The sequence below is a fragment of the Gallus gallus genome, chromosome 4, assembly GCF_016699485.2.
Source record: "Gallus gallus isolate bGalGal1 chromosome 4, bGalGal1.mat.broiler.GRCg7b, whole genome shotgun sequence".
Lineage (NCBI taxonomy): Eukaryota > Metazoa > Chordata > Aves > Galliformes > Phasianidae > Gallus > Gallus gallus.
Genome location: NC_052535.1, coordinates 49,159,490 through 49,179,782, shown reverse-complemented (window position 1 = coordinate 49,179,782; position 20,293 = coordinate 49,159,490). Strand labels below are relative to the sequence as shown.

General features: G+C 48.5%; 3 protein-coding genes across 7 annotated transcripts in view; 2 read left to right on the top strand and 1 right to left on the bottom strand.

Moving 5' to 3' along the window:
- The window catches only part of SEPTIN11 (septin 11), a 53,275-nt gene extending 34,494 nt beyond the window's left edge, over positions 1 to 18,781 (top strand). For 2 of the 3 annotated variants that reach the window (XM_004941161.5, XM_040699718.2), the window contains exons 7-10: positions 1,644 to 1,812; positions 6,143 to 6,275; positions 6,823 to 7,010; positions 10,422 to 14,051. In XM_004941161.5, the coding sequence (XP_004941218.2) occupies positions 1,644 to 1,812; positions 6,143 to 6,275; positions 6,823 to 7,010; positions 10,422 to 10,437 (506 nt within the window). In that variant the 3' untranslated portion in view covers positions 10,438 to 14,051. Of the gene's footprint in view, positions 1 to 1,643; positions 1,813 to 6,142; positions 6,276 to 6,822; positions 7,011 to 10,421; positions 14,052 to 14,480 lie in introns of those variants that run through there. The other variant, XM_420591.8, reaches the window with a different exon arrangement.
- Positions 14,527 to 18,781, top strand: LOC112532354. The gene has a single exon (XM_025150256.3). It carries the CDS (start codon positions 16,706 to 16,708, stop codon positions 17,855 to 17,857), a length of 1,152 nt encoding a protein of 383 aa, XP_025006024.2. The 5' UTR covers positions 14,527 to 16,705; the 3' UTR covers positions 17,858 to 18,781.
- CCNI (cyclin I) overlaps positions 18,414 to 20,293 on the bottom strand; it is a 25,433-nt gene continuing 23,553 nt past the window's right edge. For all 3 annotated transcript variants that reach the window (XM_015276438.4, XM_420590.8, XM_040699720.2), the window contains one exon: positions 18,414 to 20,099. In XM_015276438.4, the coding sequence (XP_015131924.1) occupies positions 19,641 to 20,099 (459 nt within the window). In that variant the 3' untranslated portion in view covers positions 18,414 to 19,640. The remainder of the gene's footprint in view (positions 20,100 to 20,293) is intronic.

Here is a 20,293-nt window from a genome sequence, read left to right as displayed (position 1 = left end):
GTAACCCTACTAGGAGATGTTAAATAACCGACTTCTGAAATGAAAACATAAATTGTCCTCTCTTCTGTGTGCTTTTCTGCCAGTAATGAAGCATGAGCAATGGGGAAGGTCTGGGCAACTGAATGGTTTGGACTTTGTACACAAGGCAAAATAAAAACATATAGCTAGAGGGGGTTTCCAGGGAGCGGAGCAGATGCTGTGCCCTACCAGCTTCCTTCAAGTAGGAGCAGAACCAATCCAATAATGACTGCTTGGTATGTCTTGCCTGGTATTCTAATACATGGACATGCAGCTTAAGTATGCAATGCCTCATAAAGTCAACTGAGAGCAGAGTTCAGCTCAGGTTGTTTGCAGCCCAGACTGTCCCAAAACTCTCTTAGAGCTGGCCCTCACTCTCCCAGCTGGTGCTGGGAATTAGAGGGTTGAGACCATGGTGGTCTGTTGGTGGTTTTAGCTGCATATGCAACTGGAGAATGGCCCAGCGAGCTGCAGGGGAGCATCCACAGAACAATTCTGCAAAACTCACCCTGTTTTTTCTTCAGTAACACAAGCTGAGGCAGCCTTGGATTTATTGTCTATGGCTGTGTGGGCCAGAGGGTAATTCTGGGAATAGCTGACAGTTAGGAAAGAAGCTCTGTTTGCTAAGTCTTGTACTTGACATGTATCCTGCTGGGTTCTTGCTGTTCCCAGGAACTAAGAGCAGATAGTCTAAGAGATCTATCTGGGCACCAGAGGGACTTTGAAGATCTGGCACTGAATTGCCCCTTTCCAGTGAGACAGCTGCTCTGATCTGAAGGGGAGCAGCTGGAGTTCTCTGCTGGGTCCCCAAGGGCATGCTGGAAAGCCAGCAGCAGAACTGCTTGCTGCTTGCTATTGGATGCTAAAAAGAGAACTTCCATCCCTTGTTTTTCAGAATACTCAAACTATTTGCTGCACTGAAGCATGCAGCTCTCTGGTTGCAGACCCCTTGGAGGCTGAGCTGCTTGCTTTGCCAGGAGCTGAGTGGGGCATGCCAGACCCTGTTGCGCATAGAAATGGTTATGAGAGCCCGCGTTCTACTGTACTTGTGAGCTGCCACGCTCTCAGCCCCAGAAGCAGAGGTGTAGGGCTCCTCTGTAAGGTCAGCTGCCACGGAAAGAGCATCTCTGGTGGGGTAGTCTTATATTCTTGCTTTCCCAAAAGCCACAAGCCGAGACTTTCTGGCTGCCTGCCATGACCTCTCTTGGTGACTCACAGTTAGAGTGGGTTTGAGTGGCAAGCACAATCCTGCGTGCAGAGGGATTATATCATCACCTTGCTAGTGAAGAAATGCACGTGGAACCGGAGAAAGGACAAGGACGAGAGGTAATGGCTATAAGTTGCACCAGGGGATATTTGGCTTGAATATTAGGAAGGATTTCTTCTCAGAAGGACTGGTAATGCATTGGAACAGGTTGCCCCGGGAGGAGGCACTGTCCCTGGAGGTAGTGAAGAAATGCAGAGATATGGTGCTGAGGGACGTAATTTAGTGAGCATGGTGGGAATGGTTCAACAGTTGGATGGGATGATTGTGGAGGTCTCTCCCGACCTTAATAATTCTGTGATTCCAAGGAAACTTGGCTGCTGGATTTAACGTTCTCTCTGTGGATGGCCTGTCTTTGCAGTTGAAAATGAAAATCACTGTGACTTTGTGAAGCTGCGGGAGATGCTGATCCGAGTGAACATGGAGGACTTGAGAGAGCAGACACACACCCGACACTACGAGCTGTACAGGCGCTGCAAGCTAGAAGAAATGGGATTCAAGGACACAGATCCAGACAGCAAGCCTTTCAGGTAGGCAAGTGTAAATCGGGTCTTGTACAGCCAGAGAGCTGGGAGGTTTTGGATTCCCGGTGTTTGCATTGACCAGAGGAGGAGTAGCCACGGTCAGTAGGTGCAGCTGAGATCTGAAGTGTGACTGGGGAGTAAAACTTTGCGCAGTGCAGTCCTGCCCTCATGGCCTAGGATTTGTGCTGGAGCAACACAGGAAAAGCTTGGGTGGTTGACAAAGCCAGTTCTTGCCTTACTATTTTGAAAATGTCTGCAACCACATAGGAGGGGTATACATGCTTTCTAGAGCTTGCAAGATGTCACCTGGATGCTTGAAGGCAATGCGTTTTGAGAGTAGGATATGACCCATTTCAGATCAACTTGCATCCTAGGAACGTAGGAGGAAGAAGTATATGCCCACAGGTCTATCTGCACTGTTGCGTAAGTTGTATCAGCCTTCTTTGCACCCTTTGCTCAGCTGCATCAAATGTAAGCTGCTGGCTATCACTTGCAAGGCCCCTCAGTCTATCTCCTACCTGCTGTTGGTCAGCCAGTATTGAGAAGCTTTGAAAGAAATGATTTCTAAATGCTCCTCTCGTGGGAATCAGTTTCTCACTGATCTTCGTAAGCTGATATTTGAAACCGTCCGCTGCTCTGCAGGGCAGAGAGGCTGCTGTGATGCAGAGCCTGCCAAGAGGATTGTTTCTGTTTCCTGGTTTCATTGTGTTCTCAGCAATGTGGAAGTGGGCATGTTTTTGTAACACACGGTAAGAGAGTTGGAGGTGGTCAGCAATCAGGGCTTATAGGCAGGCCTGATTAGGAACATTTAACATCAGTTAACATTCTTGGCGAGCTGTCATTTTCAAGCTAGAAGAAGCTCTTCTGGGGATTGCAAAGCTGATCTTTCTCAGTTTTGCTGTTGCTTTCCTAAAACCCTGTGAACTGTCCAGTCTTCAGTAACGCTTACGCTCGTCTTCCTGCTGGCAGTACCATGAGCTTCCTGGAGAGCTGGTGAGTCTGTTGAGCCGAGCACTTGTTAATCGCTTTGGAAGTTCCTCCTGAGGCTTTTTCCCTGGAAGAAGGGCAAGTTTTGAGGTGGTCAGGTGATATTTTAATGGCCCCTTTCCTCCTCTAAAGAAGACACAACTTTCTAGCTGCCAGCTCACTCTGCCAAGAGTCAGGGCCAGGTACGGTAGCTGTATTTTGGCTTTATCCTTTCTGAGATGAATGCGATTCATACATTGAGATATGAACTGATTACCAAAGGGAAGATCCTGGGGTTAATGTCCTTGTTGACTCTCCTGGAGTCTTCCTCAGCTAGTCCGAGGTGCGGTGTGAAGACAGTACCATGGTCTGATGCTTTAGGTTTGTTTTATTGCTAGATACAGTTTGTACCGTCACTGACAGCTTTGTTGGTTGGAAGTCCAAGTCATTAGCCAGGGATGACAGCTGTGTGGGAATTTGGGAGCAAATGTTTGTTTTCTTCCTCTGTTTCCTGTGCCTCCCCACTTTTTTCCCAATAATTGCACCCTCTGCCTTAGCAGCATCCCACGCTGCTCTGCCCCAAGGGAGTGCAGTCAGGATTACACACGCGTCTTTGCGTTGATATCAATTTGTCTCTGTAATGCACGTACATGTCAGGAGGTGACGTGCCAGTCCCTGAGATGGTAGCCAATGCAGATCACCACAGACAGACATGATTTGTCTCTGATGTTCACTGGGGAAAAACAGTGTACGTGTATTCCTGTTGCTGGAAAACAGCAGAGTGTGGCCTGTGCCACAGCACTGAGTTTGCTTTGGTTAGGGGGTTGATTTGTGGCTTGCTGAGATTATGCAGCTGCATTTCTTCTGTCGTGGAGAAATTGTGCTGAAATCAGTCAAGCCCAGTTCTGTTACGAAGCCCAAGTGTGAAGCTTTATTGGATTTCCTTTCTGGAGAGCAATGGCTTAAGACGGACTCAGCCCTTCCCTTCCAGGAATCTGAGGAATTTCCATTACTTCCTGTACACGAGGCCTCTTTTGACCAAGCTATAAGTAGAAAGGAAATGAAAATGTACAGAATTTCTCCATCTGGTACGTGCTTGTTCAGAGCAGTTCACTCGGGCTGCTTCCTCCCCCTCTCCAATAAACAAACAAAACCCATGAACCCAAGCTGTTTCACTGAGGCCAGTGTATATTTGAAATGAGGAAAACAGCATCTTTGGTTCTCTCTGTTCTTCTTGAGACTGGTGATCAAAAGCATGCCTTTGCCCTGTGTCTGGGTGCTGGGAGCTGAGTGGACAATTGCTCTTCAGCCAGTCTGCTCTGGAAAGCCCTTTGTAAACCTCAGAGGGAGCCGGGCAGCCAACTGATGGCGATGAGTGGGCGGTTGCGAAAAGGAAGCTGGCAAAGCATTTACAAGGTCATCCTTTAGTGTGGGGTGTGTTTGTTGGGAAATCCAGATACTCTTGGAACATATGTTTGTGTACTTAAAAAGCAAATTCCCGTGTCATCTTTGTCTGTGAGAAGTTGTAGCGTTCCCAGTTGATTTGAACTGTTATTCCCTTGGGACTTACAAGAGTTTTTTGAAATGCAGCCTGGAGTTGCTGGGCCAGTTTCTCTGTGAACTTGGCTCCTCTGGAAGTCAAAGTAGCTTCAATAGAGAATTTGGTTTTCTAGCCTGAGGTTAATGGCAAGTGTTTAAGAAGAAGGTTGGGATGAGCACTGAAGCTGGGCTCCTTGCGAGCCTTTCCCTGCTTGCACATCACCTGGCACTGCATTGTTGGAAATGAGCTTTGCAAAAAGTTGTTGGCAGTGCAGGATACAATTAGCAGTAGGGAGAGCTTTCCAGTTCAGTCCGTAAGGCTCTGCTGCTCCCTAGGATAACGTGTCGCGAATTGCAGATCCCATTTTTGCACACTGAACAGTAAATATCAATCAGCACTTGGGGTTTTCCTACGCCACATCCTTCAGAAGGGTCTATGAATTGAGATGTTATTTTCCACAGTCAGAGGATTAAGTCCAAGAACGAGTATTAGGGAGGCTTCAATTCTTATGTCCTGATCTCTATCTGCTGCGAATGGAGTGGCTCTTAATTCAGCCGAGAATCCAAAGATGCCTCCTGCTCTGCTCTCACATGAAAAGATGTTTGTGATTTTACAGTAAGTGGTTTTCATTCAATGTGTGAGAAGCTGTTGTGGTCAGCTGGGATTGAGCGATTGCTCCAGGGTGGATAATGCTGTGCAAGAAAGCTCTGGGCAGTCTCTCTGCTAAGATTTTTAGGAGCGAATCAAAGTACCCATCAGTTAACAGCGTTAAGCCCAAGACTTCTGTCTTTGTGCCTAGTTTTGTTCCCCAGCTCATAGGAAAAATAACAAAATTACAGCTACAAGCTAGGGAAGACAAAACCCAGGCATCAATGGGATGAAGACATCCCACTGGCCCAGTGGCTAATGTGTTCCTTAGGTGCATGCATGCAATGCATGTCTCTGATTGCAGTGGAGTTTTCGTTTAAAAAAGAGAGTTTCAGAGAAGCTTCCTGGGGAAATAGTTATCATTCTCACACTATCATCGTGGCAGAAATATCCAAACCCATTTAAGGAATAAAATGAAAAGGAATTTGGCATCTAGAGTTCCTCACGGCTCTGAAAATCTCAGAGGTGCGTGGACAGCATATTTGGTGTCCCAATACTTGCTGTGGTACCTCAGTGTTGGGGAAATAAAGGAATGCAAGGAAATAGAGGAGGAATAAAGATATGAAAGAATCCAGTGGTGTGGTAATTCAGTGCAGGAACACTGCCTCTCATTTGCAAGGTGTTTGTTCTCCCTTGACAGCTAGAGGAGAAAGAGAGGTGTCCCAAGTTGGCTTTTTCTAAATAAGGCTCCTGGTCTGAATCCATTAGTAAAAAGTAGTGACAATTAATTTTGCTTCATGTCAATGTCCTGCTTAACGAGCTACACAAAGCCAGGTTTTGCTCTGTGATATGCCTGTCTCTGCTCCACCAACCTTACACTTCCAGTGAGATTCAGGACAAAGAGTGTGAGAAGCGAGGAGACGTGAATCAGGCACGTATCAAGGCGTGCAAGCATCAGGGATTGTTGTAGGTGATTCCACAGTGACTGCTTATTTTGAAGGACAGACTTCCTGACTGTTAAGTGACTTACAGGATCCTTGAGTGTGCTCATTTTTGCTTGCCAGTTTGACCCCCTGACCAATGCTGCCATCTAGGAAGCTAGGACTGGTTTTGGTGGAGGTGTTCATGCCATTCCTGTGAGTCAGGGACCCCTGGTGACGTGTTGTGAAAATATGATGAAACTCCTGACTCTGCATGAAACACAGTTCTGACTGGGTGTTTTTTTTTTCTGTGTTTTCACAGTCTCCAAGAGACTTATGAAGCAAAGAGGAACGAATTCCTGGGCGAACTCCAGAAGAAGGAGGATGAAATGAGGCAGATGTTCGTCATGAGAGTGAAAGAAAAGGAAGCGGAATTGAAAGAAGCTGAGAAAGATGTGAGTATGTTCTAACTCAAAAGGATGTTGTGTGAGGGTTTGAGCTGGGCTTCTTCCAAGGGAGTCCTGAGAACACAGGCACTTTGATTCCAATATCAAACCTGAAAAGCACCTTGCCTGTCATAAAGAGTTTTCAGGGAGCAGATGTTGACTCAGCCCTGCCATGGGCTTATGGTGTGATCCCATCACATCATTGATCACACATCTGCCTCAAGGAGAGGCAGAGAAAGCCCCAGGTAGGGTTATCGTCCTGACTGGCTGTGTTTTCTTGCTTTGCACAAGCAAAGAGAGAGTCTGGTAGGTACAGAACAATGAGGAGCAGAACACGACGCTTGGAAATGTAGCTGTTGAGTTCCTGCAAAAACTGAAGTCTCACTGTCTGTGCTTGTGGTAATTGTAGAGCTTTTCTTGTAAGGGCTGATGTGCCTGGATCAGTGACTTGTTATCAGACCCCCAGCGCTGGTGGGACTGCTTTGGGCATCGTCTTCTGTAGCTGGGGTAAAACGTTCTCCTTTTCTCCTCCAATTTATTGTCTCTGTCCTGGCAGCTTCATGAAAAGTTTGATCATCTAAAGAGGACTCACCAAGAGGAGAAGAAAAAAGTGGAAGACAAAAAGAAGGAGCTTGAGGAAGAGCTGAACAACTTTCAAAAGAAGAAGGCAGCAGCTCAGCTATTACAGTCACAGGCTCAGCAGGCAGGTTCTCAACAAACCAAGAAAGACAAGGACAAGAAAAAGTAAGCGGATGTCACCCACATCCTTTGTAGGGCTTATTACAATTTGGGGGGGTTGTTTTTTTCTTTCTTGCTGCATGTCTGTATTTGCTTTTTCCCATTACCAGACTGGAAACTGGGCTTTTATCAGACTGGTCAAATAAAATATTTTTTCTAAAGGGTGGGCCAGGGATATGATCTTAATTTTTCTCTGGAGGAGTGTCTTCAAATCTTGCCAAAATCTGACCAGAATGGGAGAGCAATCAAATGGTGATGACCTGTGTTCTGCCCAGCATCTTCTGGAACAGCTCTGGGATGTTCTGGATGCAGATTTATCTGTCTGAGCCAAAATTAAAAAGGGGTCTCTACCCGTCCTTCCTCTCACCCAGCAGTAGCCCCCAGTTCCCATTCTTTAAGGTTATAGTTGTAAGTAGAGGTAGATCAGAAACCAAAACCACCGTGTTATTTTTATGTGGAAATCTTAGTGCCAAAAGAGAATGCTTTGAAGCTTGCTTTGAAGTCAAGAAGTTTTTCTTAGCAACTGCTACGGTACCGTAATTGCAGGTAAATGGCATTTGTACTTGTATCGAGTTGACATAATAAGCTGCAAAAAGCCCATATGTTTTAATAAACACAATAGCACTGTTTTCTACTATTTTATATTTGTATGCTAGGAGTATAATTCTCTACCCTCCAATGCTCTGAGATTTCAGCTACTTCAGTAGTAACCAAGTATACCTGTGGGCAGTCAGATGGGAAGCAGTATTTTAAGATGTGTTCAGTTTGGACCTAACTCTGCTTCCATTGAAACTGGAAGAACATTGCCATTGATTTGGGCTCAGGGTTAAGTCCCTGCAGAGCTCTCCTGAAAACCTCTCGTTTGATCCAGATAGGCTTAATCTCCTTCTTGCAGCCTACTCTTGGCGTTGCTGGTAGTGCAAGAAACTCATAGTTAGGACTTGCTACTGGCTACTTCACCATCCTTTTAAGACCACAAGGTCCACTTGGGTACTGTGTGCATAGTGAAGCCAGACAGGCATTGCAAAGGTGAAGCTGACTGAGCACGGCTTGTTTGTGCAGTGTAGCGAGACAGATGACTGTAACAGTGGCTGCTTTGAAGCCTTCCTGTTGTTACTGCCATTCCATTTTTTCCGGTACCCAGTAAGGAGATACTCACGTGAGTCCTTTCTGGGTCATCTGTGAATAATGGCAGTAGTAGATAACTGCCATCAGGAAAGCTGCAAAGGTGGTAAAATAGCCAGTCTCACTGGGAAATGCTTCTTTCTTCCATCCACACACAAAGATGACAGTTCCATGCAACGCAGTGTGTTTCCTAAGTTGGCTCTGGCAGAGAAAGCTACTCAATTAACACTAAGTTGTCACTGTTAGAAGAACTGAAATGCTGATAGGACTGTGGTACAGACACTTCTGTCTCCTTTGCTAACTTCAGCCAGGTCTGAGCTGTCTTATAGCGTGGGCTGTGAGGGTCTGTGGTATTGCATTTATACTGGTATATTTTTATATTTGGGGAAGTCATGCAGATGCTTACTGCACATCCCATCTCTACAGCTGGGTCAGTGGCTGTCATTCATCGCTCCCACCCCTGGCTTTCCACGGGGAAGTGGGGAGGATGTGGGGCTAGTTCCTCTTCTGATGCAAATTGCTGTAGCTCCTATGGAGCCGTGCTGCTTTACGCAAACTGAGAACTTGGCCTTTGGCACCCACTGAAATACAGAGGGCGACTGCGTGCTGCATGCTCTGCTTGGCTAAAGGAATGGTTACAGACTGATCCGTGTTATGCCAAAGTGTAGAAGTGAGAAGTGTCTGGCAGCTGACATCCCGCTCCGTGAGAATGCCTGCAAACAGGGCAGGCTGAAACACCAGGTGCAGTAGCTGCTCCAGCGGTTCTGTAGCGTCTGAATTACTAACAGAGGCTTTAAAGGGAAATGCTGATGCGTTTCCTTGTAGCGCATCCTGGTTTTTCTAAAGGCTTTAAATTTCTCTTTGCACTCTGATGAAAAGCCATGGGTTGTATAGGTGAGGCTCTCAACCCTCTGTGCTGGCGTGGGCTGTGGCGGTGCTTGTGTGGCTGCCAGAGGAAACCTGTGCCACGCGCAATACCTGTAGCCTCCCAGCCAGGAATTCCTAGGAATACTTCTTTCCCAAAGTGGGATCTGATTTCTTCAGCTTGGACAACAGAGGCTTTCCACTGTGCTGTACAAGCTGAAGGGAAAGGATCAGCACCAAGGCTGCTGCTGGCACGACTCCGTGAGATAGACATCTTGGCCCCTTTCAGGCTATCTCTGCAGGAACGAGCTGTCTTCTACCTGATTTTTTCCTCCTCCCCTTCTTGGAGTCCTGTAGATTTGTGATTTTTTTCATCTTAAATTGTTGCCGTTCTGACCTGATGACAGAGCTGCACAGGGCAGCACATCTGTGTGCCTCAACCTCTCGAGTCAGCGTAGCACAGACACGTCCTCCAAGACTTTCTTAAGTCTGAGATGGAGCGTGCTGCCATAATTTTGGGATGGGATTGTGCTTCAAACCCACACAATCTGGAGCTGGTTCCTGCCAATGGGTCTGGCAAAACCTTTCGAAAACAAGCAAATGGCCTTTTGGTGCTTCCTGTTTGGTAGATCACCATGTGCAGGCCTCAGTGTCATTGGGTTACTTGCTCATCCTTAGCTTGCCTAGGAGCCAGGACCATCTGTTTGGGCTCTGTTTCTGTCAAGATACTTCTGAAATCCAGATGGAAAACTAAGTTCCAGCTTCATTTCAGTATAATAATTTCCAGTCCAGCGTTGACTCTCTAGCTGTTACGGTCCATGCTTACTCCCAGAGCAATCCCTTAAGTGTAATGTGCATGTCATTGCCTGGCCCAGCACCCTGCTAGAAGGATTTAATGATGTCTAAAGGGTCTGAATTGGGCTTGAAAACCAATGCTGGGGGACCTCGTGGTGCTCAGCTCTGAGATGTCTGCATTTCAGAAAAGGCTGGCACAGCTTTCTGCAGGGAGTGCCCACGTTGAAGTAATCCAAACTGAACATCTCCAGTCGTGTCTCTGCCACCACACAGCTCCTGAGAATGCAAAGTTTAAAGCCACCAGCCACGTACACCTGTAACCCTGGCTAACTTTGGTGGTTGGATGTTGAGTAGTTCTTCCCTGTTGGATTTATTTTTTGCTTGTGCTTGTCACATAGGCTACAGTAGAGCTCAGTCTTGAGATTTAATGTCTTTTTAATTCCATAATCCATCTGCATGCCCAGCCACCACAGTGGGTTGCTGGTGTCCGAAGTGTCAGCTCTCCCAGCTTTTCTTGATTTTGGTGGTTCTGATTTTGATTTTTCATTTTGGGTTCTGTTATTGCTAACTTTTTGTTTTTGTTTTTGTTTTTTTTGTTGTTGTTTTTGTTCTTTTTTTTTTTTTAACTTGCAGTGCAAGCTTCACATAAAGCCTGTCAAGCCAAGGATGTTCCTGCATTCACCTGCTTTTGCAGTAATGTTTCTGCCATCTGTTTTTTCTTTTTTTTCTTTTTTTTTTCTGTTCATTTTTAACCTCAGTAACTATTAACTCATCTAATAACGTAGTGGGAACAAGAAGGAGGAAGGGTTGGGTGCAGGACTTTGTGCAGCAGGAAACTGAGGGGGGGAGGAAGGGAGGGAAGCAAACGATACCACCTATTTTTCTGATCCGTACCAGCAATGGTAAATCACTCTTGGCTCAGGGTCTGAACTGAGTCAGGGCTGGAGTTTAATTCTACCTGTATCCCTTCAGTAGCTAAAGTGTTAGAGCAAAATGAGCCCTGCTGTCGGGGTGGGATAAGGGGAGGGGGGTATCTGTGTGTAGATAACAAAAGTTTAACTGACCTTGCATGCTATTACATTTGCATGATCTTTTATTTTATTTTATTTTATTTTAAATTAGCTGCTGTTTTTGTTGTCTGACTGGAAGATATTAGTTGGGCTGGGTTTGTTGTCATGTGCTGGCATATTTTTACAGCCACCCTTTCAGCAGCATAGCAGCTCCTTGCTGAATGCGGTGGTGGGAACTGAGTTGTGCTGCAGGTACCTGGAAAAGGGACCTCTTTTCATGCTTCCCATGCATTGCTTGCCATTGAAACCCAACTTAAAAGAGTTCTGGGTTCTTAGACTGTTATCAAGATGTAGCAAGCCCTAAGGAATGAAATACCCAGTCAGGGGAAGGCGTACCCTTCAACATCCCCCTGCTGCCTTTGGGAGCGTTCCTGCATGCACATAAATACAACCCCTGTAGCTGAAGGATCCAGGTTTCCATGCTGAGAGAATGCTGTTTTACCAACCAAATGGTGGTTAACGTAAAAGGTGGGAATTAGGGTCCCCATCCCTGGAGGTGCACACTCCAGAGCAGAAAATGCGCCAGTTCCTGAACGTTGATGGATGACTGCCCCATTGCCTGAAAAGCATCAGAAAGGTTAACGCCTCCAACCCTGGGGAGCTTTGCACAGCGGGTTACAGCTTGAGAGAAGGGCTTTCTCCAGGCAGATTCATGTTGAGGAGGGGCCAGAGGTTTGTCCCAGCCTGCAAGTGACTCGAGCTCCTTGCAGGGATGGAGAGCGGCCGAGCGGGGAGATGTGACATACAAACGAGACACCTCTAGCATAACCAGGCCTCACTCTGTGGCCAGCACGGTGTGAAATCAGTCTGCTTAATGTCTATTTTCTATGCCATTGCTCTTTGGACAGAATCTTTCCCTTCCTACCCAAGAAGTGGCGAGCCATGCTTACCCTTTGACTGCTGGATTTCTTTCTGTTCTGCTGATGTACTGCCAGCATTCCCTCTGCTCCTAGCTAGGTAGTCTCCTCTTTCTTTCTTTAAAGCACTCCTAAAAATAACTCCCTCCACCTGAGTCTCACGCACTGTAGTTCATTGCTTGCTTCTGGGATGGAATTTCCTGCCTCTCTGGATGTTCAAAAAAAGTCAGAGTTGTCACCTTTTTCTGAAACGAGTCAGCATTAGCCACATTTTTTGGAGAGTTGACTTTATTTATTTGAGTTTTTTAAGCTTGTGCTTTCTAACCCTTACCACTTAAACATGGCTTTGGGAAGAGGAAATGCAAACGCAGCCTCGTGAACAGGCAGCAGAAATTGGAGATGAGTAAGCTGGGAATAAAAGCCGCCGTCTTTTCTTTTCCTTGCGCCTCCTGGTCTTAACAACCACGATGTGCTTCCACCAGGTTAAATACGTTTCTTAGGGAGCTATTTAGAAAGATGAAACTGTGGCCCTTCTGGCTTCTGGCAAACTCAAGTTTAAAATCTTGAGTTATCAAGGGAGAAATCTGTTTGCTGGCACGAGTTATTTAGTCACATCACACGCTCCTGTCTCAAGCCTGAATGCTCGTGGCAGTTTGCTTTGCTTCAGCTGTCTCTGTGCACGTCCTCTCTTTAATTACCAGCGCTTTGTGCCAAGCAGAAAACTTAATGTTACCACTTATTTGTCCTGCTTCCTTTGACAGCCTTTCCAAGGGATGTTGGCAGGGGAAGTCAGCTGAGTCTAGCGGTTTTGGGTTCTTTGACAGGAAGCTGTGGCCAAATGCATTGATGTCTTTTTGATTGGGTTTCTTCCTCCTAACCAGAAGCAGGCTGTTCTGGGGAAACTGGGCTTAAACCGTAACCTTGCTATAAGTGAAAGGTATTGCTTTGTTTTCTCTGCCAAAAGAGACGTTAAAACCTTTTTCTCCTCAGTCCCCCGGGCCATGTTTAGCTGGTTATTGCTGCACTTCTTTCTTTTCTTTACTTACGCCTTTTTTCACAGTAGTCCCTGGTTCTGCATGGAGTAAGCGATGCTTTCAGTCTAGCTGGATATGCTTTCACCCTGCATGTAAGTACCACAGTAAGAGATGCACCTTCCCGCTCACCGCTGGTATGGGCAAACCGGTTGTGTTTTTCTGGGGGCTTCTTTAAGTCCACTTACTTACAAGTGGCGTTGTTAAAAACCATTTAGAAACTTTCTGTAACAACCTGCTTTTGCTGAGATTTTGAAGGGGGAATTAAAAAAAAAAAAGCCATAGGGAACATAACAGTCCAGCTGCTGTTGAATGTCTGAAGTTACCCTGCTCAGCTCCTGTGCGGGTCTGCTGGTGACAGTGGGGACAGAGGCGTGCTTGTGTTGCTCACGAGGCATCGCAAACGTCAGCGTGGTGAAGCAGTGATGATCAGTAGCTGCTAATGCTGCACTGTCCCTGACACTGATATAATCATGGGAACAGTAGAGATGAGCAGGAAAGCATAGGGGCATGTGTATTTTTGGGATGCTGGTGTTCCCTGCGCAGGGAATGAGCCCAGAAGTGAGAAGGGAACACAAGGCAGGCCACCGAGAGGGCTGCGATGGCTCTGCAGAGGTGGGCACGTGTGTGTCCAGTAGGGCAGGGGGTTACCTTCTGGGAAGGCAGTGAGTAGCACCCAGCCCACGCTTCTCCGTGGCCCAAAAACCACAGTATGGGTTGCACTGCGGCGTGTGTACTTTTGCCAGCTTGAAGTCCCGTCAAGGAGATTTGTATCTCGGTGTGTCTCTTAAGCATGCCCTTACCTGACACGAAGCAGTGTTTCTGTGGGCAGTTCTCATCCTGCTTCTCCTTAAGGCGTCCGAGTGCGGATGGAAATGTCTTTCTGTGTGTGCCATACCAGGTGTGTCCATCTGAACCCAGCTACCACTCGCCCTCTGAGAAGTCAGCAGTGCACGCTTGTCTCTCTGCAAGGGCCCTGGCTGCATTTGCAGCATGCCAGATCCACGTCACTCTTGTTGGCATGGGACAATACAGATATGAAGGGTTTTTTAATTAACGGAAAACAAAGCTGTGAACAGCGGTAGAAATATTGTATTTGTATACATTTTTAATATTCTGATTGCCTTAAACTATAGATGTAGAACTTTATTACCTTGCTACTTGAGAATAACCCATGTTTGTTACTAAACAATTGTGTAACCTACCTACAGTGTTAATGCAAATGACATGTATGCATCTGTTAGACATTGTCACTTTATTTGATGTTAAAGTATTTTTTTTTTTTAATTACAAATTGAATAATAACCTGGCAGCGTAAGCTCACTTCTTTCCCGCGTGTGCTTGAGGCTGCGTGCACAAGCAGTGCCGGCACTCGAAGCGAGGAGGGGGAATATACATTGACCCAAACGCTTTGGTCCTCGAGTTGCCTTTGTGAGCTGGCCTTGCCGCAGCCGTGTGCCGGGAGGGCTGAGGCGGTGCGGGCGCCCCGCGGGCTGTGCCGTGCTGTCATGCAGTCTCTGTATGCTCATGTTGGTGTCCGTCAGTCGCTGCCTTGTGGCCGTCCCGAGCGCTGTGTGTGCTCAGGCCTCTGCTGTGGTTTGGATGACGCCTCCCCGGCACGCTCCCTTCCTTCATGCTTCAAAATGCTGTCCCTCCTTTTCCTTTTTTTTCTCTCACCCTCCGTGTTCCATTTCGATTCTGAACTTCTGTTTCTTTCTCTCTCTCTCTCTGTAGCTTCTTCTTTCTGTAAACGCCATTTGCCACAGCCCCGTGCTCTCCCAGCGGACGGCGGGCGCCGGACGAGCCCGTGGGCCCCCGCCGGGAGAAGCCATCTCATTCCTCCATCTCGTCCACCCTCCTCTCCTCCCTTTTGTTTCTCTCCTGTGCATCTGAGGGCGCGTGGTGCTGTGTGTCTGTGCGGGCCGTCTGCGCGACCGAGGCTGCCAAACGTGACCGAGGTAACGACGTGAGGGGAGAGCTTGGCCATGACATGCGATATTGCGCTGCAGTCTCTCCCCCTCTCCTCATTCTCCCCTTTTGCCATAACGTGCTGCTGGCAATGAAGAGACTGGCGGACTGGCCGGTGGTGTGTGTGTGTAGCCAGAGGACTCCGTCGCTGCCTCTGAACCTGGAGTTGGGACACCACAGCCTCATCGCAGGTGTGTCCCACGCTCCCCTGATGTGATGAAAATGTGTCCGCAGACCCGGGTGCCTCCTTGGTTTTGATACGGAGCTGTGTGAAGCAGAGGTGGCTGCTGTTGCGTACTGCTGCACTGACGGATCTGTTCTGGACGCTCAAGGCTTTGTTATTTTCTGGCTGTACAAGCAAAGTAGGTAGCTTCTCTCGTACTACTGAGCCGCACTGACTTGTGCTTGGATTAATGGCTTCGTTTTGTGCTTATGAAGCCTGATCAGTAACGATTTCTTTTCCAACCCTGAAGGTGGGGTACTTGTTTACTTCAGCTAAAGGCTCAAAAGGTGCCAAAGAGTTGTTCGTAGGTGAGAAGGGAGCCTCTAAGCCTGGTCTGCAGTGACCTCTAGCTGCTCTGCTGCTGCTGGAAGGAGGCAGACTGAGCCCCTCCCGATGTTTCCTATATGGAGTCACGCACTTTTCTTTAACTAAATACTGGTGGTTTCTTCTCATCTGCACACCTCAGTCAAAGAAAACAAAACCCAAACTGTTTATCCTGGAAACAACCAAAAAACTTCATAGTTACCATCTGAAAGGTTATTAAATATTGGCCTTGTGTGTATGCGGTAAAAACTGTTATCTTAAATCTGTGGTGAGGATTTCTCCAGTGGTAGCGGTGTGGCCCATGAGGCCCCAGTGCTGTGCTACAGCCCTTCTCTTGAAATAGAGCCCCTGGCTTCTCATCACGCAGTGCATTCTCATGGGTGGGCGCAGAGCTGTCTGGCCGAGCCCTGCCCTGTGTCACCTCACCCGTGCCTATATTTTGCAGTTCCTGGAGTTGTGCTGTGCCAATGCCTTGGGTCCTGTGTGCAGCTCTGGCCCTCGTGTCTCCAGAAGGACGCAGTGGAGGTAGCGGATGGCACTGCAGTGCTAAATGGGATGGAGCGGCAGCCTGCCCAGTGGGACCGCCATTTGGAGAGGGAAAGGCTGAGATGAGGGTGAGCGTTGGCTCTGCCGTGAGCTGGGGGTTGCAGCCCATGTCCTCTAGAGGTCCCTTCCAGCCCAGTTTTATCTTACTCTGTGTTACGGTGTAAGCCCACTACATCGGGCTGGTGGTGGTTCCTACCTGCTGGTAACCAAATCAGCCGGGCCAGAGGCAGGGGGGTGCACAGGGAAGGAGGAGGGAATCTGCTCTAACCAGTGTGACTGGGGAGCAGCTATGAACTTCCAGGTGTAGTCCAGGCTTAAGGATGTAGATAGTATCAGCAGGAGGTTAAAAAAAAAAGTGTGTTAATGGAGAACAGAGCTGTAAGGAATCGTAAGGGATTGAACAAATTAAAACCTCTGCCATCCCTAATACAGTTTACGTCCCCTGTGTGTGGACGAGGGGCAGGAGCTGAGCTGGGCGCTTTAGGGCTTTGCCGTGCTTCCTCCCTCTTGCCCAGCTGTTACAGGTAGAGGTGTCAGCCCAGGGGGGGGATGGCAATGTGATACGTGTTGTTGGACAGCCCAGTGGTTATTTGTCGATTGGTGTCACCAAATGTCCCCAGCAGAGCTGGAAAGCAGCCTCACCCACAAGAGTCAGCAGGCGCCTGACATTCTCAGGTCTTCCAAGCAGGCACTTTTGGGGCACAAAGGGAGAATGAGGTGTTGCAGCATAGTGGCTGCACAGCATGTAAAGGTGAGCTGGCGTTATTGCTACAGATGGTGCTTGGAACAATTGGCAGCACTCTGCTGGCACGGGGACGTGGTTGTTGTACACTCAGGGTGCTGACATGAGTGTTTTAGGTTGGATATTAGGAAACATATCTTCTCAGCAAGGGCGGTGATGCAGTGGCACGGACTGCCCAGGGAGGTGGTGCTGTCACCATCCCTGGAGGTGTTCAGGAGGCACAGAGATGTGTCAGTGAGGGACACGGTCAGTGGGCACGGTGGGGGTGCGCTGGGGTTGGACTGGATGGTCTTAGAGGTCTTTTCCAACCTTCATGATTCTATGATTCTGCATTTTGGGGAGTACAGTGCTTTTATCCCAGCAGTGTTGAGGGAGATCAGACGGCCTGTGGTTTCAAACTGTTTTTTCCTTCCTGCTGGCTATTCCCTTGAGCCGTATTCTCTGCCTCAGCTGCTCTGGAGCCCTGCTAGAGCAGGCAGACCTTGTACTAAGCACCCTAGGCAGTATCCATGCTGTGCTGGACTGGGCTGCTCTGAAGATTGTGAGGGAACCGTAGCAGGGCTCACAAGATCAGGGAGTTATGTCTCGTGTGCCTGCAGAGCTGGGTACGTGCATTTGAGTCATGGATGCTTTTTAAAGTTAATCCTCCTGGTAGCTGTGTTGGTTCTCCTGAGCAGTGCTGTTCAGGCAGCTGGGTGTACCAAGGTACTTGTGGCACAAAAAAAGTTCGAGGGGTACATTTGCAATCACAGAGTGTGGGTTTTATTTTCACAAGTGCCGCAGAGCCTGCAGGCCAGCCAGGCAGCAGCCCGCCAGCAGGACTGTGTAGGTAGGTGTGCCAGCCCAGGGCAGGTATCATCTGTCCAGACTGCACGCTGTATCCAAGTGAGAGACAATTGGCGTGGCTTTGTGCACAGCGCCAGCAGAGCAGGGTGTCTCCCTCTGCAATCTGTTAAGGCAACTGGGGGCTGGGGGAGCGCTGTGTTTGTGACTCAGGGCGGGCACTACTCTCATCCCCTCGCCTTCAGGATGCCAAGAATGGAAACTGCCTCCGTGCAGAGGCTCACAGCCACGGCCACAGCTCTCACTGGAGAAGCAAAGAACTGCTCCGGCAGCGTCTCAGTGTTTCCTTATGCTGAGCTTCCCTGCCTTCTGTTCCAGCTCAGGCCCTGCCAGCTGGCACAGCCAGCACTTCTCCTTTCCCAGCACCATACCAGCTCCTTGCCTGTGGGTCTTCAAATGGGTTTGGGCCTCATGAGTGTGCTGCTGCTGCTGCCAAATGGGGTAGGGGAAGACTTTTTTTTTTAACCGCAAGGAGGGAAGCGTGTGGAGAGAGAGGAAGCCAGTCTAAGTTGAGGCTTAGAGTTATTGCTGTTGGAGGACGCTTTTGTCCCCATCTTCTCTTCCCCTTTGATGTGTCTGATGCAGCTGGAAGCCAACTAAAACAAGTTGCAGTCCTACAACGCTCCCTCCAGGTGTGTACTGTGCAGGCCCACAGAGCTGGGAGTCCCAGGAGCTCTGCCTCACCTCTGACCGCAGCCACAGCCAGGGCTCTCAGCAATGTCAGGCCGGGCTGGAGCACTCTGCTGGAGCAGCCTGCAGCTTACCCGGCACTCGTGTTGAATCTCCTGCTGGAACGTGGGGCTGGTTTTGCTCTGGGCTGCAGCACTGAGTCATTTCACAGAGAAAGATGTGCGCACTGGAGTGAGTTTGCAGCACTGACTGTGCCCCCAGCGGGCGGTACCCTTCCCCGGCTGCCCAGTTCCTGGTCTCACAGGTCTGGCACCTGTGGAGCAGCTTTCTCATGGCCTCCATGTAACGTGGATCCCGAACCCAGGTAAGAAGTGTGAAACAGGACTCGGAATCCAGGACAACTTTCTTTATTGCTACCAGAAGGCTTTCATCAGTACAATGGCTCCAAATACAATACCTTCCTCAGGGCTGTGGAGAGAGCTTACAATTGGGACAGGTCATTCTGAGAAACAGAGGTGTAACATTTAAAAGAGACAAGCTTTTACAGGTTTTACTCTTGGTTAGAAGTTGCATGAACACAAAACTCGGGGTTGGGTTAGGGGCTCTCGGGGGGTTTTTTTGTTTTGGTTTGGTTTTTGGGTTGGCTGTTTTGTTTTAGTGACTGCTAATGACAAACCTGTCAAACCTCAGGCTGCCCAGCACTCCACCAAGCAGTGCTGGTCACACGCTGAGCTTATGGACACACAGAAAGAAACCGGATTCGGCAGAATTGAAGGCTTGCACTTGATGCCTACAGTCACAAGTGCTGCTGGACGTCCACACTGAGTGCAACACTGCGTGGTGCAAACAAGGACAAGTACCGCTTCTGCTGAAGCGCCACGAGATCCATTCACTGCTTTTTGTGTTTGACAGCACGGCTTTGACTTTAAGGTACAGAGCACCGTGGCTGGACGCCCTCGTGTTCTGCAGTACGTTCACACTCCTGTGGCTACGTCGGTGTGGAGCACTTTGCAAGCATTGTTGTGTGTTTTTCCTGACTAACCTCTTAATTAAATCCAGTTTTTAAATATTATCACATTTAAACACCGCAGTGCTAACGAAACAAAAAGACCTTTTTCTTTAGAAAGAAAAAAGAAAACCTGCCATGAATGTACAGAACGTCATGCACGAGACTGGCTGACAATTAAAAGAGGAGCAAGCAGAAGGGGCAAGGAGCAGATGGGAATCGGACCGGAGGTGTTCACTGGCTGGGAAACCTGAAACAACCGCACAACTGATGAGAGCTCTCGGACATGGAGGGTGGGTTACAACACGCGGGAGCAGAAAAACAGTGGAGCTGACAACACTAGAAAGAAACAAATTCTGGCTACTTTTTTTGTTTGGTTTTTTTTTTGGGTCTTTTTTTAGATTTTTATACTTTTTTGTGTTTTAAGTGCTTAAATAGTGGAACTAGAATTAGCCGCACAAGAAAACAAAAATTCAAGAAAGGGCTGGGATATTCTTTCTGTTGGCTCCCTTCAGTTCAGCCTGACAAGGTATGGTCCCTTCTCCCCCCACGCCAGGTTCCGCGTGGCTTCGCACGCGTAGCTGCGGTGCGGCAGGTGGTGTGTGCTCACAGCTACATGACGGACACTGGCTGTAAAGGCGGACAAGGGGAAACGTTGCCCTCCTGCCTCGAGACGTCAGCGCCGCAAACAGAGCCCATGTTCTCGAGAGCCACTACCTCTGGAGCAGCGTCTTCGTTGTAGAGACGCTTGATTCCATCGTAGAAGTCATCCACTTCCATCTCTTCCACTTTGCGCTTGGCAGAGGCTTGCTTGCAACCGCTGGGAGCTGGCAGACGCTGGTAGAGCGCGGCTGTAGCTGTGACCGGCACTTCTGGCCTGCCGTTGTCCTTGGAGAAACCTGGCCCTGGGACAGAGGAGGGCTGGCATTTGAACGCTCCTCTGTTACAGGTCACCAGGGTATGCTGGAGGGGACTGTAGACATATACAGGATTGGGCAGCAGAGAAGACTGCAGAGTGGAAAGGTGATGTGCCACGAGCTCCCGGCAGTGGATCAGCTGTGCGCTATCCATCTGGAACGAGGAGACAAGCAGAAACATCAGCATTGCAGGACCGCCGCCACGGAGAGGATGGGCAGCCTGCCAGGGCAGGGCTACGGCTCTGAGTGTACTGCTCACCCACGCACCGTGCTTCCCAACGGCATGCTGTGAATTCAGGAGGAAGGGATAAAAAGGACCAAAAAAAAAAAACCAACCCCAAAACACAA